The sequence below is a fragment of the Thunnus albacares genome, chromosome 22, assembly GCF_914725855.1.
Source record: "Thunnus albacares chromosome 22, fThuAlb1.1, whole genome shotgun sequence".
In the NCBI taxonomy this organism is placed as follows: domain Eukaryota; kingdom Metazoa; phylum Chordata; class Actinopteri; order Scombriformes; family Scombridae; genus Thunnus; species Thunnus albacares.
Window position 1 is genome coordinate 1,342,869 of NC_058127.1, and position 21,355 is coordinate 1,364,223.

The window sequence follows — 21,355 nt, forward strand, 5'->3', positions numbered from 1 at the left end:
TAGTAGTTTTGTGTCTCTTTGTTGTAGTTTTGAGTCTCTTTGTAGTAGTTTTGTGTCTCTTTGTTGTAGTTTTGAGTCTCTTTGTAGTAGTTTTGAGTCTCTCTGTAGTAGTTTTGTGTCTCTTTGTTGTAGTTTTGAGTCTCTTTGTAGTAGTTTTGAGTCTCTTTGTAGTAGTTTTGTGTCTCTGTAGTAGTTTTGTGTCTCTTTGTTGTAGTTTTGAGTCTCTCTGTGGTAGTTTTGTGTCTCTTTGTTGTAGTTTTGAGTCTCTTTGTAGTAGTTTTGAGTCTCTTTGTAGTAGTTTTGTGTCTCTGTAGTAGTTTTGTGTCTCTTTGTAGTAGTTTTGAGTCTCTCTGTAGTAGTTTTGTGTCTCTTTGTTGTAGTTTTGAGTCTCTTTGTAGTAGTTTTGAGTCTCTTTGTAGTAGTTTTGTGTCTCTGTAGTAGTTTTGTGTCTCTTTGTTGTAGTTTTGAGTCTCTTTGTAGTAGTTTTGCGTCTCTGTAGTAGTTTTGTGTCTCTTTGTTGTAGTTTTGAGTCTCTCTGTAGTAGTTTTGTGTCTCTTTGTTGTAGTTTTGAGTCTCTTTGTAGTAGTTTTGAGTCTCTTTGTAGTAGTTTTGTGTCTCTTTGTTGTAGTTTTGAGTCTCTCTGTAGTAGTTTTGTGTCTCTTTGTTGTAGTTTTGAGTCTCTCTGTAGTAGTTTTGAGTCTCTCTGTAGTAGTTTTGTGTCTCTTTGTTGTAGTTTTGAGTCTCTTTGTAGTAGTTTTGTGTCTCTTTGTTGTAGTTTTGAGTGTCTTTGTAGTAATTTTGTGTCTCTGTAGTAGTTTTGTGTCTCTTTGTTGTAGTTTTGAGTCTCTCTGTAGTAGTTTTGTGTCTCTTTGTTGTAGTTTTGAGTCTCTGTGTAGTAGTTTTGAGTCTCTTTGTAGTAGTTTTGTGTCTCTTTGTAGTAGTTTTGTGGACCAAACGACTGTACAATATTCAAAACAAGACAACACAAATGAATGAACTATTAAATGAATGTATTATTCATTATAATGAATGAATTCATGTCTGACTAGTGAAGCCTTGCACAGAGATTGTGTGTGTGTGTGTGTGTGTGTGTGTGTGTGTGTGTGTGTGTGTGGGTTAAAAGTCCAGCTGACTCTCTCTTTTCCTTCCTGGTATCCATGGCAACCATGTCATAAAAATGTCAATAATTAATGTGGACTTTTGAGTCATGGGTGCTTTGCATGAATGAAGTTTTCTCTTCAAACCTGAGTCTGGTTCACAAACACACACACACACGCACACACACGCGCGCGCACACACACACACACACACACACACACACACACACACTTTGTTGTAACAGTGTGTGTGTGTGTGTGTGGCACAGACTTTGTCCCAGCCGCAGGAAGTCGTTGTTCTGTCGACGCCACGAGGAGCCGAGGAGATGCAGCTTCAAACCGGTCAGTGAGTGCAAACTGGGAGGACTGGGAGGACAGGTGATGCTTCCTGTTGTCCTGTGAAACGACGGCATCGGTCAGTCGGTACACCTGAACGCTCTCAGAGAACCGAGGTTACAAAGGTAATCTGATCTCTTCTCTTGTTAACCTGTGACATGAAATAACAAAACAGGAACTAGTTTCTGAGATAATCTGTAAACACAATTTAACTTGAATGAAAATGAGGTTAATGTAAACGAACATCTCTCCTCTCATAGAATATCTGTCTGAAGTTCATCTCCTGCAGCTTCTAACTAGTTCAGACTCCTCTGGAGCTCCTGAGACACGAGTGATTTCCTTAATAGAGAAAGTTGATCAAACGCTTTTACTCCTCATCCTGAAACTAGAATCAAAAACACGTCACTCTGGAGCATTTTTGGCCAGTTAGTGGTCGTTTCCTGCTCTGATCTACATTTCTAACGTCTGCAGGTTGGAGTGATGAGTTCAGGGGTCACATCACACTGTCAGGATGTTACAGTTCTCTGAATAACAGATTAGCTCCTCCCACTGCAGGTGTTCATCATGAAGTCTTCATCACCACCTTCATCATCACCTCCATCATCAGTAACATCTACCTCAGTGACGGAGCCTCCGTCCTCCTCATCGTCTCCTCCTCCTCCTCTTCCCCATTTGTCTCTGCGAAGTCCACAACTGCAAGCAGAGTTTCTAGGTGAAAATCCATCTCCTCCTCCGTCTCACATCGTCTCTCTTCACATAAATAGATTAAACTACCACAAACAGATTCAAAACCACCACAAAGAGACAAAAATGACCACAGAGAAACACGAAATGACCGCAGACAGACAAAAAACAACTGCAAAGAGACGCTAAACTAGCACAAGGACACAAGACGACTACAAAGAGACACATGGTGACTGCAAAGAGACGCATAGCGACTACAAAGAGACGCATAGCGACTACAAAGAGACGCGTAGCGACTGCAAAGAGACGCGTGGCGACTGCAAAGAGACGCGTAGCGACTACAAAGAGACGCGTAGCATCTACAAAGAGGCGCGTAGCGACTACAAAGAGACGCGTAGCATCTACAAAGAGACGCGTAGCGACTGCAAAGAGACGCGTAGCGACTGCAAAGAGACGCGTAGCGACTACAAAGAGACGCGTAGCGACTACAAAGAGACGCGTAGCGACTACAAAGAGACGCCTAGCGACTGCAAAGAGACGCGTAGCATCTACAAAGAGATGCATAGCGACTGCAAAGAGACAAAAAATGACCACAGAGACATGAAATCCGTCATCATCTCATCTTTGTCTTTTTGTTTTCAGAACGTCAGAACAAATTTCAGTTTAACAGTGAATTCAGTGAATCCAGTGTCGTCTCCTCTGCGGCCTCCCCCTCCTCCTCCACCTCCCCCACCTCCTCCCGTCTGCCCTCCCCTTCCAGTCCCACTCCCTCTTCTTCCCCCTGGAGCCCCTCTTCATCCTCCTCCTCTTCTCCCTGCGGCGACAGCAGACCAGGTGAGCTGGACGTATCGAACATAAAGTCAATTTAATGTCACATTTAAAGAAACGGTTCAGATCCTAGTAAACAGTTCTGAACAGTGTGTACTACATACTAACAGGAAGTATTCAGATCCTTTACTGCAGTAAAAGTACCAATACAACAATGTAAAAATACTTCATTAGAAGTAAAAGTCCTGCATGAAAAATCTTACTTAAAGTTATTACAACTTGTATTATGTGATGATTTTAGCGCCCCCTGTGGAATAAGCGTGTGCATTTGTTTTAGAAGCGAGTGAAAGAAAGACGCTACTTAGTTTTAACACTGTTTTTCTTTTTTAAACATCCGCTTGCACAGCGATGAGATAATGTATGTTTGTTACTGTGTGAGATTAATAAATATACTATGATGATGAAGCAAAGTTTGTTTACCGTTCATACAGCGAGGTCACATGTAAGGCTGCATTCACACCAAATCCAGCGATGTGGCACCTTCCTGCAGGGTTGTGTGGAGGAAACAATCAGAAAATAACATTTCTTTATTTTATTTCATAGGGACGATGCAATTGAACATATTTTCAATACAGAGCATGAAATTGATGAACTGCACAGAGAGTTTATAGCTATTGCTAATTTTCAACTCTTGTCCCTAGTTGGGCGTTACATATACAGTGTAATTAAAATATACAGCTTTCATCATCATAAAAACCACAGTGCACTACAGATATGGAGGTACAATAAAATACACACACTGAATTACACTGATTGTGATGTACAGTTTGAAAAAAAAAAAATTAACAATACAATACAATTAGCTAAAAATGGGTACAGCTCTGGTTTGCTTTTAGCCAACACTTAACCTCTGTTGTAAAAGATTTTATATCTGAAATTAATTAGATTTCGGTTGGTAATGTGTTCCAGAGTTGACAGTCCTGTATGGAGGAGGCTGATTGTCCAAATTTAGATCTATGATATGGTATTCTACAGTTGCCATTCACCATGCTGCTAGTTACTTTGGTACTGTCTTGTCTTTGGCTCGGGGGCTAAACTATTGATACATTTGAAAACTAATTTAAGAAAACATAAATGAGTAAAGCTCTCAAAACTAAGTAGATTGTATATTTCAGTATGTGACAGTGATGCCACCGAACAGGCTTTTTGTCCATTATTTTTAGTGCCTGATTGTATGAGGATGTGAGGTGTCTGATTGTGGACGGGAAAAATCACTATTTGGTGGAGCTGTTAACAACTCATAGACATGTGAAATGTGACCCCGACTACACACTGCTTTTTGTAAGACGTCAAAAGCCAAAAAGGTTGGAAACCACTGGTTTCATCTTTAACAATGTGTTGTATTTTAAAAGCTTGTTATATTATCCATTGTGTCAAATCTTCATCTGAAAAGTAACTAAAGCTGTCAAATAAATGTAGTGGAGTAGAAAGTACAATATTTCCCTCTGAAATGTAGAAAGTAGCATCACATGGAAATACTCAAGTAAAGTACAAGTACCTCAAAACTGTACTTCAGTAAATGTATTTAGTTACTTTCCAGCTCTGTTTGGATGGAAATGGTTCTGTACAGAGAATACAGGAGGACTTTAAAGCATTAGATTTATTTATTTTTATTACATAGTTACTCTATTACATTTCTTATTTTAAAAAATACCATTAAACTCATATCATCTGTTGTAACTTGCTCAAAATGTGATCACTTCTCACCACATTTACAGTTTTTATTACGTTTAGTTTCTACATTACCCTGATGACACCCTCATATACTGTTCATATTCTGACCCATCATACTCTCATAATTAGTCTCTATAGCAAATTTATGAACCATAAATCTATTTACTATTCATAAATACCTCATCAGTCATCAATAAATGGGTGATTAATCCTTGACGAAGCTTTCAGAGAGCAGAGTTTAGAAAAAACATTCACAGTCACTATATGATACTTGAAACAGGAGAACATTTTTGAATAAATACGAGTAAAATTTAACCTGGAACACTTCACAATAATATATTAATAATAATCTTTGTATATTCTGGGTCAATTTAGGAAATGTCATAAAATTTCAGGCTAAAAAATGGAGTTCAGGTTGTTTTTACTGCTCTCAAATGTAAAAATGGGTCAAATTGGACCTGAACAGTGTGTACAGGTTAATGTGGTAAATGTGCTTAGTTATTAGGGGACTTTGTGAGGTTCATAAATGTTGTTTGTTTGTTGGTTTGGCATTTAAAGGGTTAACGTGACTCCTGAATGAAACATTTTATGTTTTGGTGGTTTAAACATTTGGCTGATCGGTTGCAGGTTTGGAGGAAATCAAATGTTTGAAGTGATGATTTATTTCTTTATTCTGTTTGCGTTCAGTCCGTCCGTCGCTGTCGAGCCCCGAGCTCCTGTCCGAGCTGAAAGAGTCCAGGACACGCCCCCTACGACATGTCCCCGCCCACAACGGACTGACCACCGTCTTCTCCGGACGAGGACGAGGACAGGTGAGCGGAGACAAACACATGAGAACAGACAGGTTTCCATCCACTGTGTGTGAATATCAGCAGATAAACGGCTGGTGGCGTTGCAGAAGGAGATGACGTCATTATAAGAGCGACAGTCAAAGCTCAAACGATGGAAATGTGACGTTTCTGTTAGTTTCATGTATTGATGTGAGGAAGGTTACAGCCTCCTCATCATCGCTCCACACAGATCTGATGTTTTCAGCTCTTCACATGATTCAGATACATCATCATCGTCTGTTTCTGTTGCACTTCAAGTACGTTTCCATCCATCATTTTCAGGCTTTGCTTAAAAAAAAAAAACGGAGCAGGAATCAAAATATTCCCAAAAATTTTTATGCTTTGCTGATGTGGAAAAACTGAGAGTAAAACCAACCAGAACAGCAGTGGATGGAAACATTTTATTTAGATTTTCTGGAAATTCAGTTAAAGTTTGCGCTACATTTGGATGAAAACTTGGCTTTTGTCTCATTTTTTAAATTTTATTTGATTGAAAAACAAACTTTTCCACCACACAACTACGTTCAGACAACAGGAAACTCTTATTTGTGATATTTAAATTTTTTTTGAATTTCATCAAATTTTTTTTAACGTGCAGATTGAAACAGGAAACGCACCTAAAGACAGAATGATGTTAATCTTCAATCTTCTCCTTCAGGCGTCTGGTCCCGCCCCCTCCACACAACCGGCCAATCAGAAGACTTCACCCTGACTTTTATCAGCACTGGACTCTGCTGTTCTTTAACTAATTACACTTAAATGGTTGTTTTCACTTTCAAACTGAACATGAACACAGAAACTGGACGTCTTCCTGTAGATGCTGATCTACTACGCAACCAGAACCACTGTGTCTCCGCAGCTGTCAGTGTCTGCTGGAGTATTCAGTCCTTTAATCACCAACCATTTTGTTAATGGATTAATCACTTTGAGTCACTGTTTAAGAAAAAAAAAGTCTAAATTCTCTGATTGCAGCTTCTTAAATGTGAATATTTTCTGGTTTCTTAAGTCCTCTCTGACAGTAAACTGAATATCTTGGTGTTGTGGACAAAACAAGACAAACATGACGTCATCTTGTACTTTGGGAAACGCTGATTGACATTTTTCACCATTTTCTGACATTTTATGGACCAAACAAATAAAATAATTGACGGATTAATCAGTGTTAGTATGATTTTTATCTGACCCTATGTATTTTACTGATTTTGGGTGTTGGACATGTGACATAAACATTCCAGAGTCTGCATGTCACCTTAGGTAACATGGTATAGCCCTTCGGGGGGAACTTAGAAATACAAACAATGGATCCATGGTCAAGTTTGGAACTGTTCCAGATGTGGTTTGTTGTGACACATAATATGTTGTGACACATAATATGTTGTGAGGCAGCTGTCAATTACATGATGGATGGCTCCCAACTGACCTAGTGCCCATGGAAAACCTATGTTATTCATGTGATAAGATACAGATGTGTAACCCTATATAAGCTATGCACCGACAGGGGTACGGTGCCCAGACCATCTTTGTACATGGAATGGACCCGATGGCCATCGTCTAATAAACGTCTACAAAATAAGAACTTCGTCAACTCTTCCTTTGAACAATATCATCAAACATCCTTCCTTTCAATCAGTGAGGAAAATAACAGTTGCAGCTCTATACTGAATGTTCACATTGTTTATACATCTTCATCAGGACACTTTTTATGTGATCAATGATTTATTGAACGTATCTCACAACTGCAATAAACTTGAGCTTCTGTGTGTTGATGACCTGCTATGAAACATACAGTCATACTTCTGCAGTTACTTTAATGAGAGTAATGTGTAATAAATAACACGTTACTCTACACAGACAACTGCAAAGTAACTTGTAATACACACACGGTACTAAAATAATACTGCACACAAAGAAAACAGTGGTATAAATTCTTATTGCACAAGAGTGGAACATAAGATAAATATGATGATAAATTACAAAATGCTAAATAAATGAATAAATAAGACATGTATTGAATATAGTATGAAATATTCATAAAATATGTCAGTTAGTCAGAGGTTCAATGATAGAAAAGAGGCCCATTATGGAAAAAGGTTGGGAACCACTGACTGATATTATATGTATTGTTTTACTTTATCTTTAAATTATTCTTACCTTGTTGTGATTGTATATTGTGTGTTTCATTGAAGATGAATGGTAAAGTACAGTTTTTAAATTATAATGTTTTAATACACTGCAACATTAAGTTGAAAATATATATATTTAATATTTTCTATTTAAGTACATTACAATTGTAGCACTTCTGTACTTTTCTATCATTGTTATAGTTGTTCTTTATTCTGTCAAGGAGCTGGGGGAGCTGAGCAGGTGGACCCAAACGCAGAGACGGTAGACAGGAACAAACCAGAACACAGGAGACACGGGAACATCGAACAAACGCAAACGCCAGGGAGCGATTGCAAATGAAACACAGGTGAGACACATGAAAGAATCAAACACAGGAAGTAAAGTGACCAGACACAAGGAGGAAATATTTCAAAATAAAACAGGAACTAAAGTAAACAAACAGGTGACACAAAACAGAAGGAACACACAAGGGGAACAGAGAAAACCAAAACCAGGAAATGAAAGAGTCCCTCGAAGAGTCCAACTAAAAACAGAAAAAGTCTGAGGATACAAAAACCAAGGAAGTCAAAAGAACAAAAACACAAAGAGTCCGAAAAACAGAAAAAGTCCCGTTAGGACGTGACACATTCTTATTCTTTCACTTTGACTTTTGATGGAAGGTTTTTTTTTCCTTGGATGAAATATTTCTATCTTGTGTTTTTACTGTTTTTACTCCAGAGAATCTAAAGTCTTCCATTGAAATAAAAATAAAAGCATCACAGAGAGCTCAGTGAACTTTAAATAGTCAAGCTGTGTGTGTCATTACACATTAATTAAACACATCATCAATTAATCAAATCTATAGGATCATTAACTGTGGTCATAATGCTGGCTAATATCAGACACATGGATGTATTATGGTTGTTTATATATTATATATTATGTGACTTTTAATGCCCTTTAAGGTGAACCTTTGATATTTGTTGTCCTTTGCAACCTGATTGGTTGATGCAGTTGAAGGCAGCACAAGGTGGCGTTCTCTTGTTGTTTAATCAGGCCAAAAGTAGAAGAAAAAGGAACGTGTCATCGTGTTTCTGCATCTTTTAAAACGTCACTCTGCAGTCAATCACATGTCCATCAACCACTCAAATGTCATTACTGTACTTAAAAATATCACCTGTGGATCTCTTGAAAATCAAATTCATTTAAAATGACAATAACTTGGATTATGATTGATAAAAAGTATTTTAGTTTATTAACTAAACTTAGTTCTATAGAGCAAATTAAATAACATTAGGTGCCAGAAATTGAAAATGATATAAGGGTATAATGGTATTTTATACAACAAAACAAAAAGGACAGACACATAAATAACATACTGCGGCCTTTCAGAGTTACAAACTACAATCACAACAGAGGAGCCACAGTTGTACCAGAACCAGAACAGACAACAGCCAGAGGAGTCAGCAACAATCATTCAAATTGAGTTTTTAGCATAAGAGAACCCAAAATGCTTTGTCAAAACTTTGAGCATTTTTTTTTTTATTCATCTGTTTTAGAATACCACATATGGAGGCCAAACCTGCTCTTCTTCTTCCACCAGTCCTTGAGGGGAAGAGCCGTCCTGGACGTCCTCATCATCGTCTGCAGTAGCGAAAACATGGGGAAGATCAAGGGGCGTGGAGATCACCGTGGCGATGACGTGGGATCTGCAGTACCTCCACCAGAAGTTCCCAGGGATGCAGACGATCTTGTCCTCCGTCGCCCAAAGGCGCCGATGGAGGGCTGCTAAGCCGGGATGGTTAAACAAGTCACAAAAACGGGTGATCGTGTGATGAACACATTTATTAGGGATTTAGGGATACATGATCAGTTGTCTTCACATAAAGTTTGACAGGTCTGGTCTATTTTTACGCATTGGAGTTCATTTCACTGCTTTGGGAAATTTTTTTTAAACAGTATATTTGTGACACTTAAAAGCCACTTTCAGGGGCGGAAAAACTGCTGGTGAAACTTTGTTGTGGTTTGTTGTTGTTGTAATCAATACTTTTTGTTTTTCTTTTGATCCAATTGGAGCAGGCAGTTTTCCTGACCTGATAGTGTGTTTTATTTATATTCATCCTATAAATAGGCCAGGGATTCATTATTTGTGTAAGGATCACATTTTTGTTCCTGGGTTGTATATGCATATTTTGGGATTTTTTTGTAATGTTTTCATCACACTGTGGTAGGTTGAGCTTATACGCATCAACCTACTACAGGGACAGGAAACAGCAAACTGGTAATGGAGTTTGGGGTCCAGCAGAGGTCGCTCATGTTACACACAACACACCAGTCCCAGTGGTGATCTAATAATAATAATAATAATAATAATAATAATGTATTATCACAAGATTAGCTTAATATAACATGATATTAATATAAAGAGGTGACCAATAATACATTCACACTACAGTAATAACAGCAAAATTGGCAAGTAACTGTCACAAACAACTTGTCGCCTGTAATCATTCGCTTTGGCTGCTTTGTTTAAGATCAAACTGCCCCCTTATCAGTAACTATTCAGGACTATTAACTTAATGAACCTTATTATGTTATATTGCATTTAATAGAAATATTGAATAAGATAATGGCTTTAAACACAGAGCTAACATTAGCTAGTTAGCTAGCAGCACTGTTGATTGTTAAAAGTTGAGGAAAGAAATTTCACAAACATATAGCTGCTGTCATTATGACTGTTGACTCCCAAAGTCTGTCCCCTGTTTTGTAAGATACAGTCAGAGCTGTAAATTTTTTGGGGGAAAAAAATAGCTGCTAATAATAGCGAGGGACAATAAGCTAACGCTAATGTTGAGAAAGCAGTCTCCAATCAGTTATGTGACTTTCTACATAACAATAGTTTATTTGAGGATTTTCAGTCAGGATTTAGAGCGCATCATAGCACAGAAACAGCACTGGTGAAAGTCACAAATGACCTCCTAACTGCATCAGACAAAGGATTTGTCTCTATACTTGTCCTGTTAGATCTTAGTGCTGCATTTGACACAATTGACCATCAAATCCTTTTGCAGAGACTGGAACATTTAATTGGCATTAAAGGAACTGCATTAAGCTGGTTTAAGTCTTATTTATCAGACCGATTTCAGTTTGTACATGTTAATGATGAATCCTCCGTGAAGGCAAAAGTTAGACACGGAGTTCCACAAGGTTCTGTACTTGGACCAACTCTATTCACCTTATATATGCTTCCTTTAGGTAACATTATTAGGAAACACTCCATAAATTTTCATTGTTACGCAGACGATACCCAATTATATTTATCAATGAAGCCAGATGAACCCAATCAGTTAACTAAACTCCAAACATGCCTTAACGACATAAAGACCTGGATGACCTGCAATTTTCTACTACTAAATTCAGATAAAACTGAAGTTATTGTGCTTGGCCCTAAACACCTTAGGAACACATTATCTAATGACAAAGCTGCTCTGGATGGCATTACCCTGGCCTCCAGCACCACCGTAAGGAATCTGGGAGTTATCTTTGATCAGGATATGTCCTTTAACTCCCACATAAATCAAATTTCAAGGACTGCCTTTTTTCACTTACGTAATATCTCAAAAATCAGGCACATCCTGTCCCTAAAAGATGCAGAAAAACTAGTTCACGCATTTGTTACTTCTAGGCTGGATTATTGCAATTCCTTATTATCAGGCTGCCCTAACAAGTCTCTAAAGACTCTCCAGCTGGTCCAGAACGCAGCTGCACGTGTATTGACTAAAACTAGAAAAAGAGATCATATTTCTCCCATTTTAGCTTCACTACATTGGCTTCCTGTAAAATCTAGAATAGAATTTAAAATCCTTCTCCTAACTTACAAAGCCCTTAATGGTCAGGCACCATCATATCTTGAAGAGCTCATAATACCGTATTACCCCACTAGAACACTGCGCTCCCAGTATGCAGGCTTACTGGTGGTCCCTACAGTCTTTAAAAGTAGAATGGGAGGCAGAGCCTTCAGCTATCAGGCTCCTCTTCTTTGGAACCATCTACCGGATTCAGTCCGGGGTGCAGACACCCTCTCTATGTTTAAGAGTAGGCTTAAAACTTTCCTTTTTGATAAAGCTTATAGTTAGGGCCGACCAGGCTCGCCTTGGATCAGCCCTTAGTTACGCTGCTATAGGCTTAGACTACTGGGGGACTTCCCATGATGCACTGAGCTCCTCTCTCCTCCTCCTCCTCTCCATCTGTATGCATTCATGTAACAGCAATGCATGTCACTAACTTTGCTTCTTCCCCGGAGTTTTTTGTGCTTTCTCATCTCACAGGAAAACCTGACTCCCGGGCCGAACCTTCGCGGTTCTTCACAGTCCTGATGGCATCCTTCCCTGTCTGTTGATGCTTGTGCTTGTTGTTGTTTGTTGTTGTCATTGTTTTTCTGCTGTCCCCCCTCCCCCTTCCCCTCTCTCTTTCTCTCTCTCAACCCAACCGGTCAAAGCAGATGGCCGCCCACCAAGAGCCGGGGTCTGCTTGAGGTTTCTACCCGTTAAAGGGGAGTTTTTCCTTACCGCTGTCGCCAAGTGCTTGCTCATGGGGGAACTGTTGGGTCTCTGTAAATTAAAGAGTACGGTCTTGACCTGCTCTATGTGAAAAGTGCCTTGAGATGACTTCTGTTGTGATATGGCGCTATATAAATAAAGATTGATTGATTGATTGATTGATTGATTAATGTCAATCACTTATGGATTTTAGTTGAAACCACTGATGCTAAATTTAATTTAAAAAAGGGAAATTCTGTAGTTCTGAAGAATTTACAAATTCATTCAACACATTCTATTCAAACACAACATGAAACTCAAAAATAAATTTAAAAAAAATTCAGGCTAGAAGTCAACGACTCCCAAGGTGCATTTCTACAGAAACAGCCAATCACTGAGCTTAAAATTCAGACATGTGTGCTGCTGATGGCATACATGCTGTTTCTAAAGTTATTGTTGGCAGCCCTCAGATTGTAGAGAAATTCAGGATAGAACAACACTGTTATTAAGGCATTGAGAGGAGGCAGGGCGACACCGCTAACCTGCCTCTAACACATGTTCAACACAATGCTGCGTGACTGCGTTGGTGGGTTTTTAGGGAATTCTTGTGAGCAAAAGTTTTCCCACATTGTTCACACCAGTACGGTTTCTCTCCAGTGTGAATGCGTTGGTGGATTTTTAAATTACTGTCTGTAACAAAAGCTTTCCCACATTGATCACACCAGTATGGTTTCTCGCCAGTGTGAATCCTTTGGTGGATTTGTAGATTACCTGCTTGTGTGAAAGTTTTCCCACATTGGTCACAACTGTACGGTCTCTCTCCTGTATGAATGCGTTGGTGTTTTTTTAGGTTACTGTCTGAGGTGAAAGCTTTCCCACATTGGTCACAACTGTACGGTTTTTCTCCTGTATGAATACGCTGGTGCATTTTTAAGTTACTGTCTGTACTGAAAGCTTTCTCACATTGGTCACAGCTGTACGGTTTCTCTCCAGTATGAATGCGTTGGTGTTTTTTCAGATCGCCGCTTGCAGTGAAAGTTTTCCCACATTGGTCACACCTGTATGGTTTCTCTCCAGTATGGGTGCGCTGGTGGCTTTTTAGATTACTGTCTTGAGCGAAAGCTTTCCCACACTGATCACAGCTAAACGGATTTTCTGCTGTGTGAATGCGTATGTGCCTTTTTAAGCTACACAGCAAAGTAAAAGCTTTTCCACATTGATCACAGCTGTACGGTTTTTCTCCTGTGTGAAGGCGTTGGTGACATTTTAGGGCTCCGTCATCAGTGAAAGCTTTCCCACAATGGTCACAGCTAAATGGTTTCTCTCCTATGTGAATACGTATGTGTCTTTTTAGACTACAAAGCAAAGTAAAGGTGTTTCCACATTGGTCACAGCTGTACGGTTTCTCTCCAGTGTGACTGCGTCGGTGTATTTGTAGGGCGCTGTGTGTAGTGAAAGCTTTTCCACATTGGTCACAGCTGTACGGTTTATTTCCAGTGTGAATGCGTTGGTGGATTTGAAGATTACCAAGAAGATTGAAAGCTTTTCCACATTGGTCACAGCTGTACGGTTTCTCTCCAGTGTGAATGCGTTGGTGGATTTTAAGACTACTGTCTGTAGTGAAAGCTTTCCCACACTGGTCACAGCTGTGAAGTTTTTCTCCAGTGTGAACTCTCTGATGAATCTTTAAATATGTTGATGTCGTGAAGGCTTTGTCACAGTGCTGACAGCGGTGATGTTTGAGTCCCTTGCTTCCTTTTTGTTTCTATGGCAACAGACAAACAGAAAGAGACAGTGAGATGAAATGGTGGAACAAATAATCTAAGGTCCTGTTCAGACCTGGTATTAACGTGTGTCTTGGGTGAGCCGATCATAAGTGGACAGCTCTAAGTACGTCAGTCCAGGTCTGGCATTAGAATGTGTCTCGAGTGACCACTTGTGATCGGATCTCACTTCACTGTTTAATATGCAAATAAACACGTACATCGTGTTTTTACCTGGTGGGAGGGGTCCGTGAACCCTCCGTCCAAAGCTGTGTTCAACTCGTTTGATAACAGGATAAACAAGACGCAGGAACATGACTAGTAACAACGTAGTAACGATTGACAGGTTGTTACTACAGCAACAACGTTGGTTATGTAACGTAACCATGGCGTAACCCCAGATTCAGAGTATAAGCGTAGCTGTAGCCGTCATTATTTCAGTGTGTTTTCAGTTCATGAAAGTGAACTGTAACATTATGGTGAACCCTAAAAAAGTCTTGTTAAGCATTTGATTGTACTAAAAGACCCTCTAAGGAGTCAGATGTTTAATTTTTCTGGTAAGTATATTTTCCTTTAATGGTTTTAAGCCTGTTTTTCTCTAGCTAAAATTAGCATTAGCATTAGCACAAATAACCATAGAATGAAAATGCACCAAGCTAGCAGCTAGTGTCGGGGTCAGTTGCTCTGTTGTCCAAATATGGTCACTTCTGGCTCCAAAACTGAAGATGGCGATGGTCAAAATGCCAAACTTGAGACTTCAAAATAGGATTTGACAAACAAATAGGTGACGTCATGGTGGCTACGTCCATTATTTTTTTTACAGTCTATGGTTCAACGATGTTCAAAGAACTAGATTCATCAAACCTAACAAACCCACACAACTTGTTCCTCTACCCTGTCTGTTTTTTCGTCAATTCTACCTGCTCATACAAACTACCACAGGTTTCTAAACTGTACAATTCAATTCAATTCAACTTCATCGTGATAATGCTTGTGTTCAATGAATCATGATCTAGTCACTCCTAGATACTGCACCTTGCTAAAAGTGAGAAAATGTAGAACATTTACTCAAGTACTGTACCTGAGTACAGAGAGCGCTGTCTAACACGTCAGTCCTAAATCTCTCATAGGTGTTCAGCTGGGTTATGAAGCCGGTTTTATCATGAAGTCCTGAACACTGACCTGTTTATCGGTGGTAGCAGAGGGTGAACCTGGTTCTTCTCTTGTAACAGGGTTGTTGGTGTGGTTCTCCGGGTTCTGGTTCTCCTCTATTCTGATCTTGTAGTGGTCCTGGTCTGTGAAATCCAGCAGGTCTCCTCTCTGACTGATGGACTGTTCTTCTTCTTCTTCTTTTTCCTGTTTTATGTCGGGTAGCAACCAGTGTTGAGGTGCATCACTGACACCTGCTGTGTTGTTGGAGTGTGAACCAGAGTTTTCTGTCCCCTTAAACAAACAAACACAAGAAAACACTAAATTCTTTTGTTCAGTCCAGTTTCTTTCCAATAACGGAGCAGACTGTCTAACCTCAGACTCAGTTCTTCCTCTTCAAGCTTCCCTCTTTTCCTCTTTATTGATTCTCGTTCAACAGTGTTTTTGTCAGTGACAAATGATCTGCTGCACTGATTCCTCTATTTGACAGTGGTCACATGATCCTGACGGATGTTTGCCTATTAAGTGCAGTGTTTTATTTAGTTTGGTGTGTCCTACCCTCAGCCTTGTTAAGATCTTCTAACTAACCTCACTGTGTCGAGGTGTCGTCTTGTGTTTGCTGTATCCCGACTGTGCTGCTGCTCTTCAATCATGTTTCTCTTCATTATTCCTTCTGCTTCAGATTTACTCAGTGAAACGTCCAGGATCTCCTCGTGTTTCAGTGCCTGTTATTCTAACGCGTCCATGACTTCATTGCCCTTTATCCCTCTGTGAGCTGGTATCCACATAAATGTTATCATAATATTCATATTTTTAAATCTGTACAGTGTTTCATATATCTCATTAACTATATCCTGCCAAGGTTTTATCATGAAGTCCTGAACACTGACCTGTTTATCAGTGGTAGCAGAGGGTGAACCTGGTTCTTCTCTTTTAACAGGGTTGTCCGTGTGGTTCTCCAGGTTCTGGTTCTCCTCTATTTTGATCTTGTAGTGGTCCTGGTCTGTGAAATCCAGCAGGTCTCCTCTCTGACTGATAAACTGTTCTTCTTCTTCTTCTTTTTCCTGTTTTATGTCGGGTAGCAACCAGTGTTGAGGTGCATTACTGACACCTGCTGTGTTGTTGGAGTGTGAACCAGAGTTTTCTGTCCCCTTAAACAAACAAACACAAGACAAAATAAATAAATATAATTTTAAAAACACCCAACAATATTTCACTGAACACTAAACAAAAAAACATTTGTAACAGATTGTAGTGGTCTAATTTTTTCTTGTTCAGATTTGTCGACTTTGACAGAACTGTAAAAAAATGACTTTGTTCCTCTTAGAGATGTCAATGATTAGTTGATCAGTCAGTTGTCGTTACTAATTTAACAGATTAAAGATATATTATCTGATGAAGATGAAGGACGTGTGGTGTAACTGAGAGAATGTTCTGTAGATTTGCTGTAGTACAGCAAGGCGCCACCAGGTGGAGCCTCTTACTTTTTAATGAGATTGAGTTACAGGTGTGTTTGGTGACCGCCTGTACGGGCCACACAAACTGTAAAACAAACGCACCTCCCTGCCTTCAGAGGGGGGAAAGAGACTCGATCTGCTCACTGTGTCGTGTTGATGAACTCTGCAGCATAAAGTTGTGGAAATTCTACAGAGTTGTTGTCGGGCAGCTGTCGGGTTTACCTGTCTGAGGCTCATGCTAATGCTAAACTAGCATGTTGAACAGTAGCAGCTGCTCAGTTAATGCGGGTTGAGAGTTGAGTAATTATACATGCTTCAACAAAATCAACATAAAAGTGATGAACTGTATAAGCGACACTCTGCTGCTCTGAGTATAAATGTATTTTAACGGTGGCAGTAAATGACAGTTAAACGCTGAGCGACAGTATTTGTGCGTCTGTTTCCATGGATGTATAAAGAGAACTGGATACAGCGTCGGAGGCGGGGCCCCCTTCATTCCTATGAAAGTACTCGGATCTTCCGCATCGTGCGGCCCATAGAGCGAGCGCACTAGTGACTTTCGCTGGCCAAGTCGGCTACTTCCGGTTTAGCCCTCCGGCTAACTTGAATGGGGATAAAACAATTGAATCATGCGGCTCTTCGAGGCTTTTGAAATGTGATCGGACCGAACGGATTTAATTCTGATAGTGAGACGAGTCATGTCGCGGGGGTTGTGACGCTCAGAAAAATGTATCCACTGGTTTACAGACGTCTCTTTCACAATGTAAGTCTATGGGAAAAAGTCTTTTTGGGTCAGTGTGCATCACGTGACGTTGTAGTTACACGGTTTGGCCGCTATGTCAAATTGGCTTCAAAGCCTGGTGCTCTTCCTGTATCCAGTTCTCTTTATACGTCCAGGACCTGTTCAGCTGAGCAGCTGGACTAACGTCAGTTACAGTCAAGAACACACATCAGTCCATCATGTAGATTACTTTATATTAAACCAGTCAGACTGAAGTCTGTTGTGGGAAGAGCTGTAATAAAAATCCAAACTGTTAGATGTTATTTGGATTAACTGGACCACTGTTGGGAGTCTAAATGTTACTTTCTCGTCTGTACAAATATTACATTAATATTAATGTTATCATATAACTTAATAAAGTGACATTAACAGTCCTACAGCAATAATTACAACAGACTGATGGATCAGGGGGTTTAATTAATGATGAGACTGATGTACATATGATGCATTTATTGATATAACGGTTAGAAATAAAACAAGAAACAGTAACTCAACCGATGACTGAAAGAATGATGAAGACTGATTGTGGCCAATATATTCAGATATAAGAGCAGGAAACAACCAGCAGAACTTCCACAGAGTTGAAGAAGTGATGCGACTCACTGAAACAAAGTTATTAAAATATATTTATTATGTAGAATGAAAAGAGGAAGTCTGGGACAGCTGAGAGTAGGATTTCTAACAGTCAACTCTGTGTTTCAGGTTAATAAATATTACATTAACAGCTTTTGTGCTGATATATTATTATAAACATGTAATAAAACAGTCACATGACTATTATAACAGAAACATGAGCATCTAACACGCTGTACGTTAGATTATAAAACTCTTTGAACAAAAGCAGCAAAACTCAACCAGGACGGAAAGATTTAGGAGGACCGGAAGTTAAAAGACAAAGAGTCAGTGTTCAAGTGCTGCTTCGTCATCTGATTAACTGTCATATGATCCACTCCACACGTTATTAGTTAGTTAGTTAATTATATTAACCAGAATATGAACCATCAGTCTGTCTGCACCGCGGCGCCATCTTGAAACCATCATGAAGTCCTGAACACTGACCTGTTTATCGGTGGTAGCGGAGCGAGAACCGGGTTCTGCCCTTTTAACGGGGTTGTCGGTGTGGTGCTCCGGGTTCTGGTTCTCCTCCATTCCGCTCTTGTAGTGGTCCTGGTTTGAGAAGTCCAGCAGGTCTCCTCTCTTACTGACGGACTTTTGTTTCTGTTCCAGTTTAAATATCTCCTCTGTGTTCTCGCGATGTTCTCACTCAACATCTCGCGGTAACTTGAAGCTCCTTGATGATCGGCCGGTCAACATGTGGTCATCCCGGGAGAACATGATCCCTGAACTGATCTGTTGGCTCTAATGTCTCCGCAGCATCTTGATATATGATATAATTCCCTCCGGAAGATAAAAGTTGGTCTCACAGATGAAATCTAACAGTTGTAGTTTGTGTGATTATAAAGTGAAGCTTCATGTCTTTACTGGACAGAACAACAGCGCTGCTTTATATCTACATCTCACCACATTTACACACATATACATGGATTAAAATAAACACATCAGTCTATATTAAATTTCATGTATTTTATGAAGCTACGTAACAGGTTGGATTGTTATTATAGCTACGTTGTCATCTCTTTGTCAATGAGGTTTTTATCTTTGTAAGAAACTTTGAGTTGAGATGATTTTATCAGTCAGGTCGGTGTGTTGATGACTCTGCAGTACAAACTTCTGAGGAGAACGCTTAAAATAAAACGGAATATATTACACACTGATCTGTTCATCAGTTTTTAAAAAAAGCGTGACTATGATCATCTCCTAGCCTTAACCCCCTGGTTACTATTGTTGCCATGACAACATCAGTGGAAGTAGTAATTTTAATCCGCGCCGCATGTTTCTGGATTAAGGCGCCAGATTATAAAACGCTCATATGTGTCGTTCTGGAGTCACAAGATTAAAATCTGTTTAATTTGGAGGACTTGTTGCGGGTATAAACTGATCTCGGAGTTGTGGTTGAATTAAATAAACTCTGGATATCTCAGGTTTTTAGGAAATTATAACAACAATTTTCACCATTTTCTGACATTTAATAGACAAACCATTTAATCAAGAAAATAATCTTCCTGAAGATTCACTGCAGCTTTTTTTTTCATGAAGTTTTGGAGGAGTTTAAAAAACAAGAAAAACGTTTTGGCTTTGAAAACAAAACCTGAAACACTTGTAATTGGCACTGAAAGATGAAAACACATCAAGCTTTTAATACAATATGAATGTAACATACCTGCCCTGGAAGGTTGTTGATGTTTTCTCCTTATGAAAGAAACACAGCGATTAATCGACCAATGAGAATTTAGTCGGACGAGAGAATATCGACCAACAAATCGACCAGGATATATAATTTCCTGTAATGATACATATCACGATATAGCTCATTTTATGTAAATTCAATTGATAAATAGTTTATATAAAATGACTACATGGAAAGATCATATATACTTGACAAATAAAAGGTACTTACTCACATTTGATTATTTTCTCCTTTTATTTAGAACCTTTGTGCAAATTTTCAAGTAAGCATGTAATATAAAATATATCTTCTTAATGTATAAAATATAAAAAGGAAAGACTTTTCAACTATAGCTGCAAAATAGCTAAATAATAAATAATAGAATAAATATAGGTCTAAAATGTGAATATGGTCAAAAATATCAAATCCAAACATTAACATAATACTAAAGGACAGAACTCCTCGTGCACAGCCAGTATTTTCAGTCAGGTGACTTTATTAAGAGCGAACAACGTGTTTCGCCTGCAGCTTCTTCAGGTTCGCTCAGTACAGCTGCTGAGATAAACACATCTGAGTCACATGACTAATTATCACAGGCTTCATTTTCTCAAAGTGAACATTTTACAACATGACGTGATTAATGTTGCACAAAGTTACAAGTATTACACCATTTTACATAAATAAACTTCATTACATCCCGTAAACAACTGACTGGACAGGATTAGCGGAACGGAGTACAGGTCCTACAGCTGTCCCTCTACATCACTAAACGGGGACCTAGTGGTTCATCTCTCCCTAAGAGCCCAAATAGCCTGTGGAGAGAAATACAAGTTAATATTTACATATCTCAGACAAAAACTCAAATCCTGTGTTTCATAAAGTCCATAAGGTTCAATAGTATTCAGTTCATAAATCCAAAATGCCTCTCTTCTTAAGAGCTGGTTAATAAAGTTACCACCTCTTGGATCGGGTCGCACTCTTTCAATGCCGATAAATTTGAGGGACGTAGCCGACCCGTGGTTTTTCTCCTTGTAGTGTCTAGCAATGGCATAATCCATATTTTCATTTCTAATGGCAGCCTTATGTTCAGCAACTCTTAGTTTGAGATGGTGCTTTGTTTGGCCTACGTACATTAAGCCACATGGGCATTTCAAGATGTAAATGACATGTGTAGAGAGACAGTTAATGAATTCTTTTATGTCATGTTTCTTTCCTGTATGAGGGTGATTAAATGTCTTGGTATCAAATGTGTTTGAACAGTGTGCACATTTTCCACATCTGTAATTTCCATACACTTGTTGAGAAAGCCAATTAGTTAGGTTCCTTATACATAGAACTGACAACAGTATCTCTGACATTTCTGCCTCTTCTGAAGCAGAAACGAGGTCGAGAGGATGACAAATGATTCAAACTTGGGTCACATTCTAGGATTTTTCCAATGTTTGTTTATAATCTGTTTGACTTGCATAGATACCGTACAATATTCAGACACAAAGGTTGCTCTGTTTTCAATGTGCTTAGCATAATTAGCATAATACTATTTAACAGTGGAACTGTTTGAACTGTAGCAGCAAACAACCAAATACAGGTCTAACATAAATATTGGTAAAGCAGCAAAATAAGGCTCATGATATATAAAGTATAACAAGTAATAAAATAGCATTATATGAAAACAAACAAAACAAACCAAATAGATATTTGGCAATGATGCTTCAAAATGTTTGCTTGTGTTGCTGAATATCAGGGATTTAGTTCTACGGGTCAAGAACCAGGAATACAAGCTGGTCAACTCTTTCTGGTTCCAGTGATGACCTCTGACATGTCACCG

General features: G+C 39.1%; 2 protein-coding genes and 1 long non-coding RNA gene across 7 annotated transcripts; 2 read left to right on the forward strand and 1 right to left on the reverse strand.

Annotated features, from left to right (window-relative positions):
* Nucleotides 1-1,348: 1,348 nt before the first annotated feature.
* On the forward strand, nucleotides 1,349-6,420 carry LOC122974265 (putative protein TPRXL). The gene is made up of 5 exons (XM_044342288.1): nucleotides 1,349-1,558; nucleotides 1,989-2,145; nucleotides 2,760-2,951; nucleotides 5,307-5,431; nucleotides 6,108-6,420. Exons 2-5 carry the CDS (start codon nucleotides 1,998-2,000, stop codon nucleotides 6,159-6,161), a joined length of 519 nt encoding a protein of 172 aa, XP_044198223.1. The 5' UTR covers nucleotides 1,349-1,558; nucleotides 1,989-1,997; the 3' UTR covers nucleotides 6,162-6,420.
* Nucleotides 6,421-9,347: 2,927 nt separating this feature from the next.
* Nucleotides 9,348-10,352, forward strand: LOC122974333. Its single transcript, XR_006400343.1, has 2 exons — nucleotides 9,348-9,634; nucleotides 9,709-10,352. It is a non-coding gene; the product is annotated as an uncharacterized LOC122974333 (long non-coding RNA).
* Nucleotides 10,353-12,284: 1,932 nt separating this feature from the next.
* LOC122974108 (zinc finger protein 665-like) lies at nucleotides 12,285-18,509 on the reverse strand. 5 transcript variants are annotated; one of them, XM_044341997.1, is made up of 5 exons: nucleotides 18,300-18,504; nucleotides 15,893-16,153; nucleotides 15,036-15,296; nucleotides 13,054-13,855; nucleotides 12,285-12,885 (listed from the first exon to the last, which is right to left on the reverse strand). In XM_044341997.1, the coding sequence occupies exons 1-5, from the start codon at nucleotides 18,387-18,389 to the stop codon at nucleotides 12,650-12,652; spliced, it is 1,650 nt and encodes a 549-aa protein (XP_044197932.1). In that variant the 5' UTR covers nucleotides 18,390-18,504; the 3' UTR covers nucleotides 12,285-12,649. The 5 variants fall into 5 exon arrangements, with proteins under 5 accessions (XP_044197932.1, XP_044197933.1, XP_044197931.1 ...); XM_044341998.1 differs by having other exon boundaries at nucleotides 12,285-12,786; nucleotides 13,039-13,855; nucleotides 18,300-18,503; XM_044341996.1 differs by having other exon boundaries at nucleotides 12,285-13,855; nucleotides 18,300-18,503.
* Nucleotides 18,510-21,355: the final 2,846 nt, after the last annotated feature.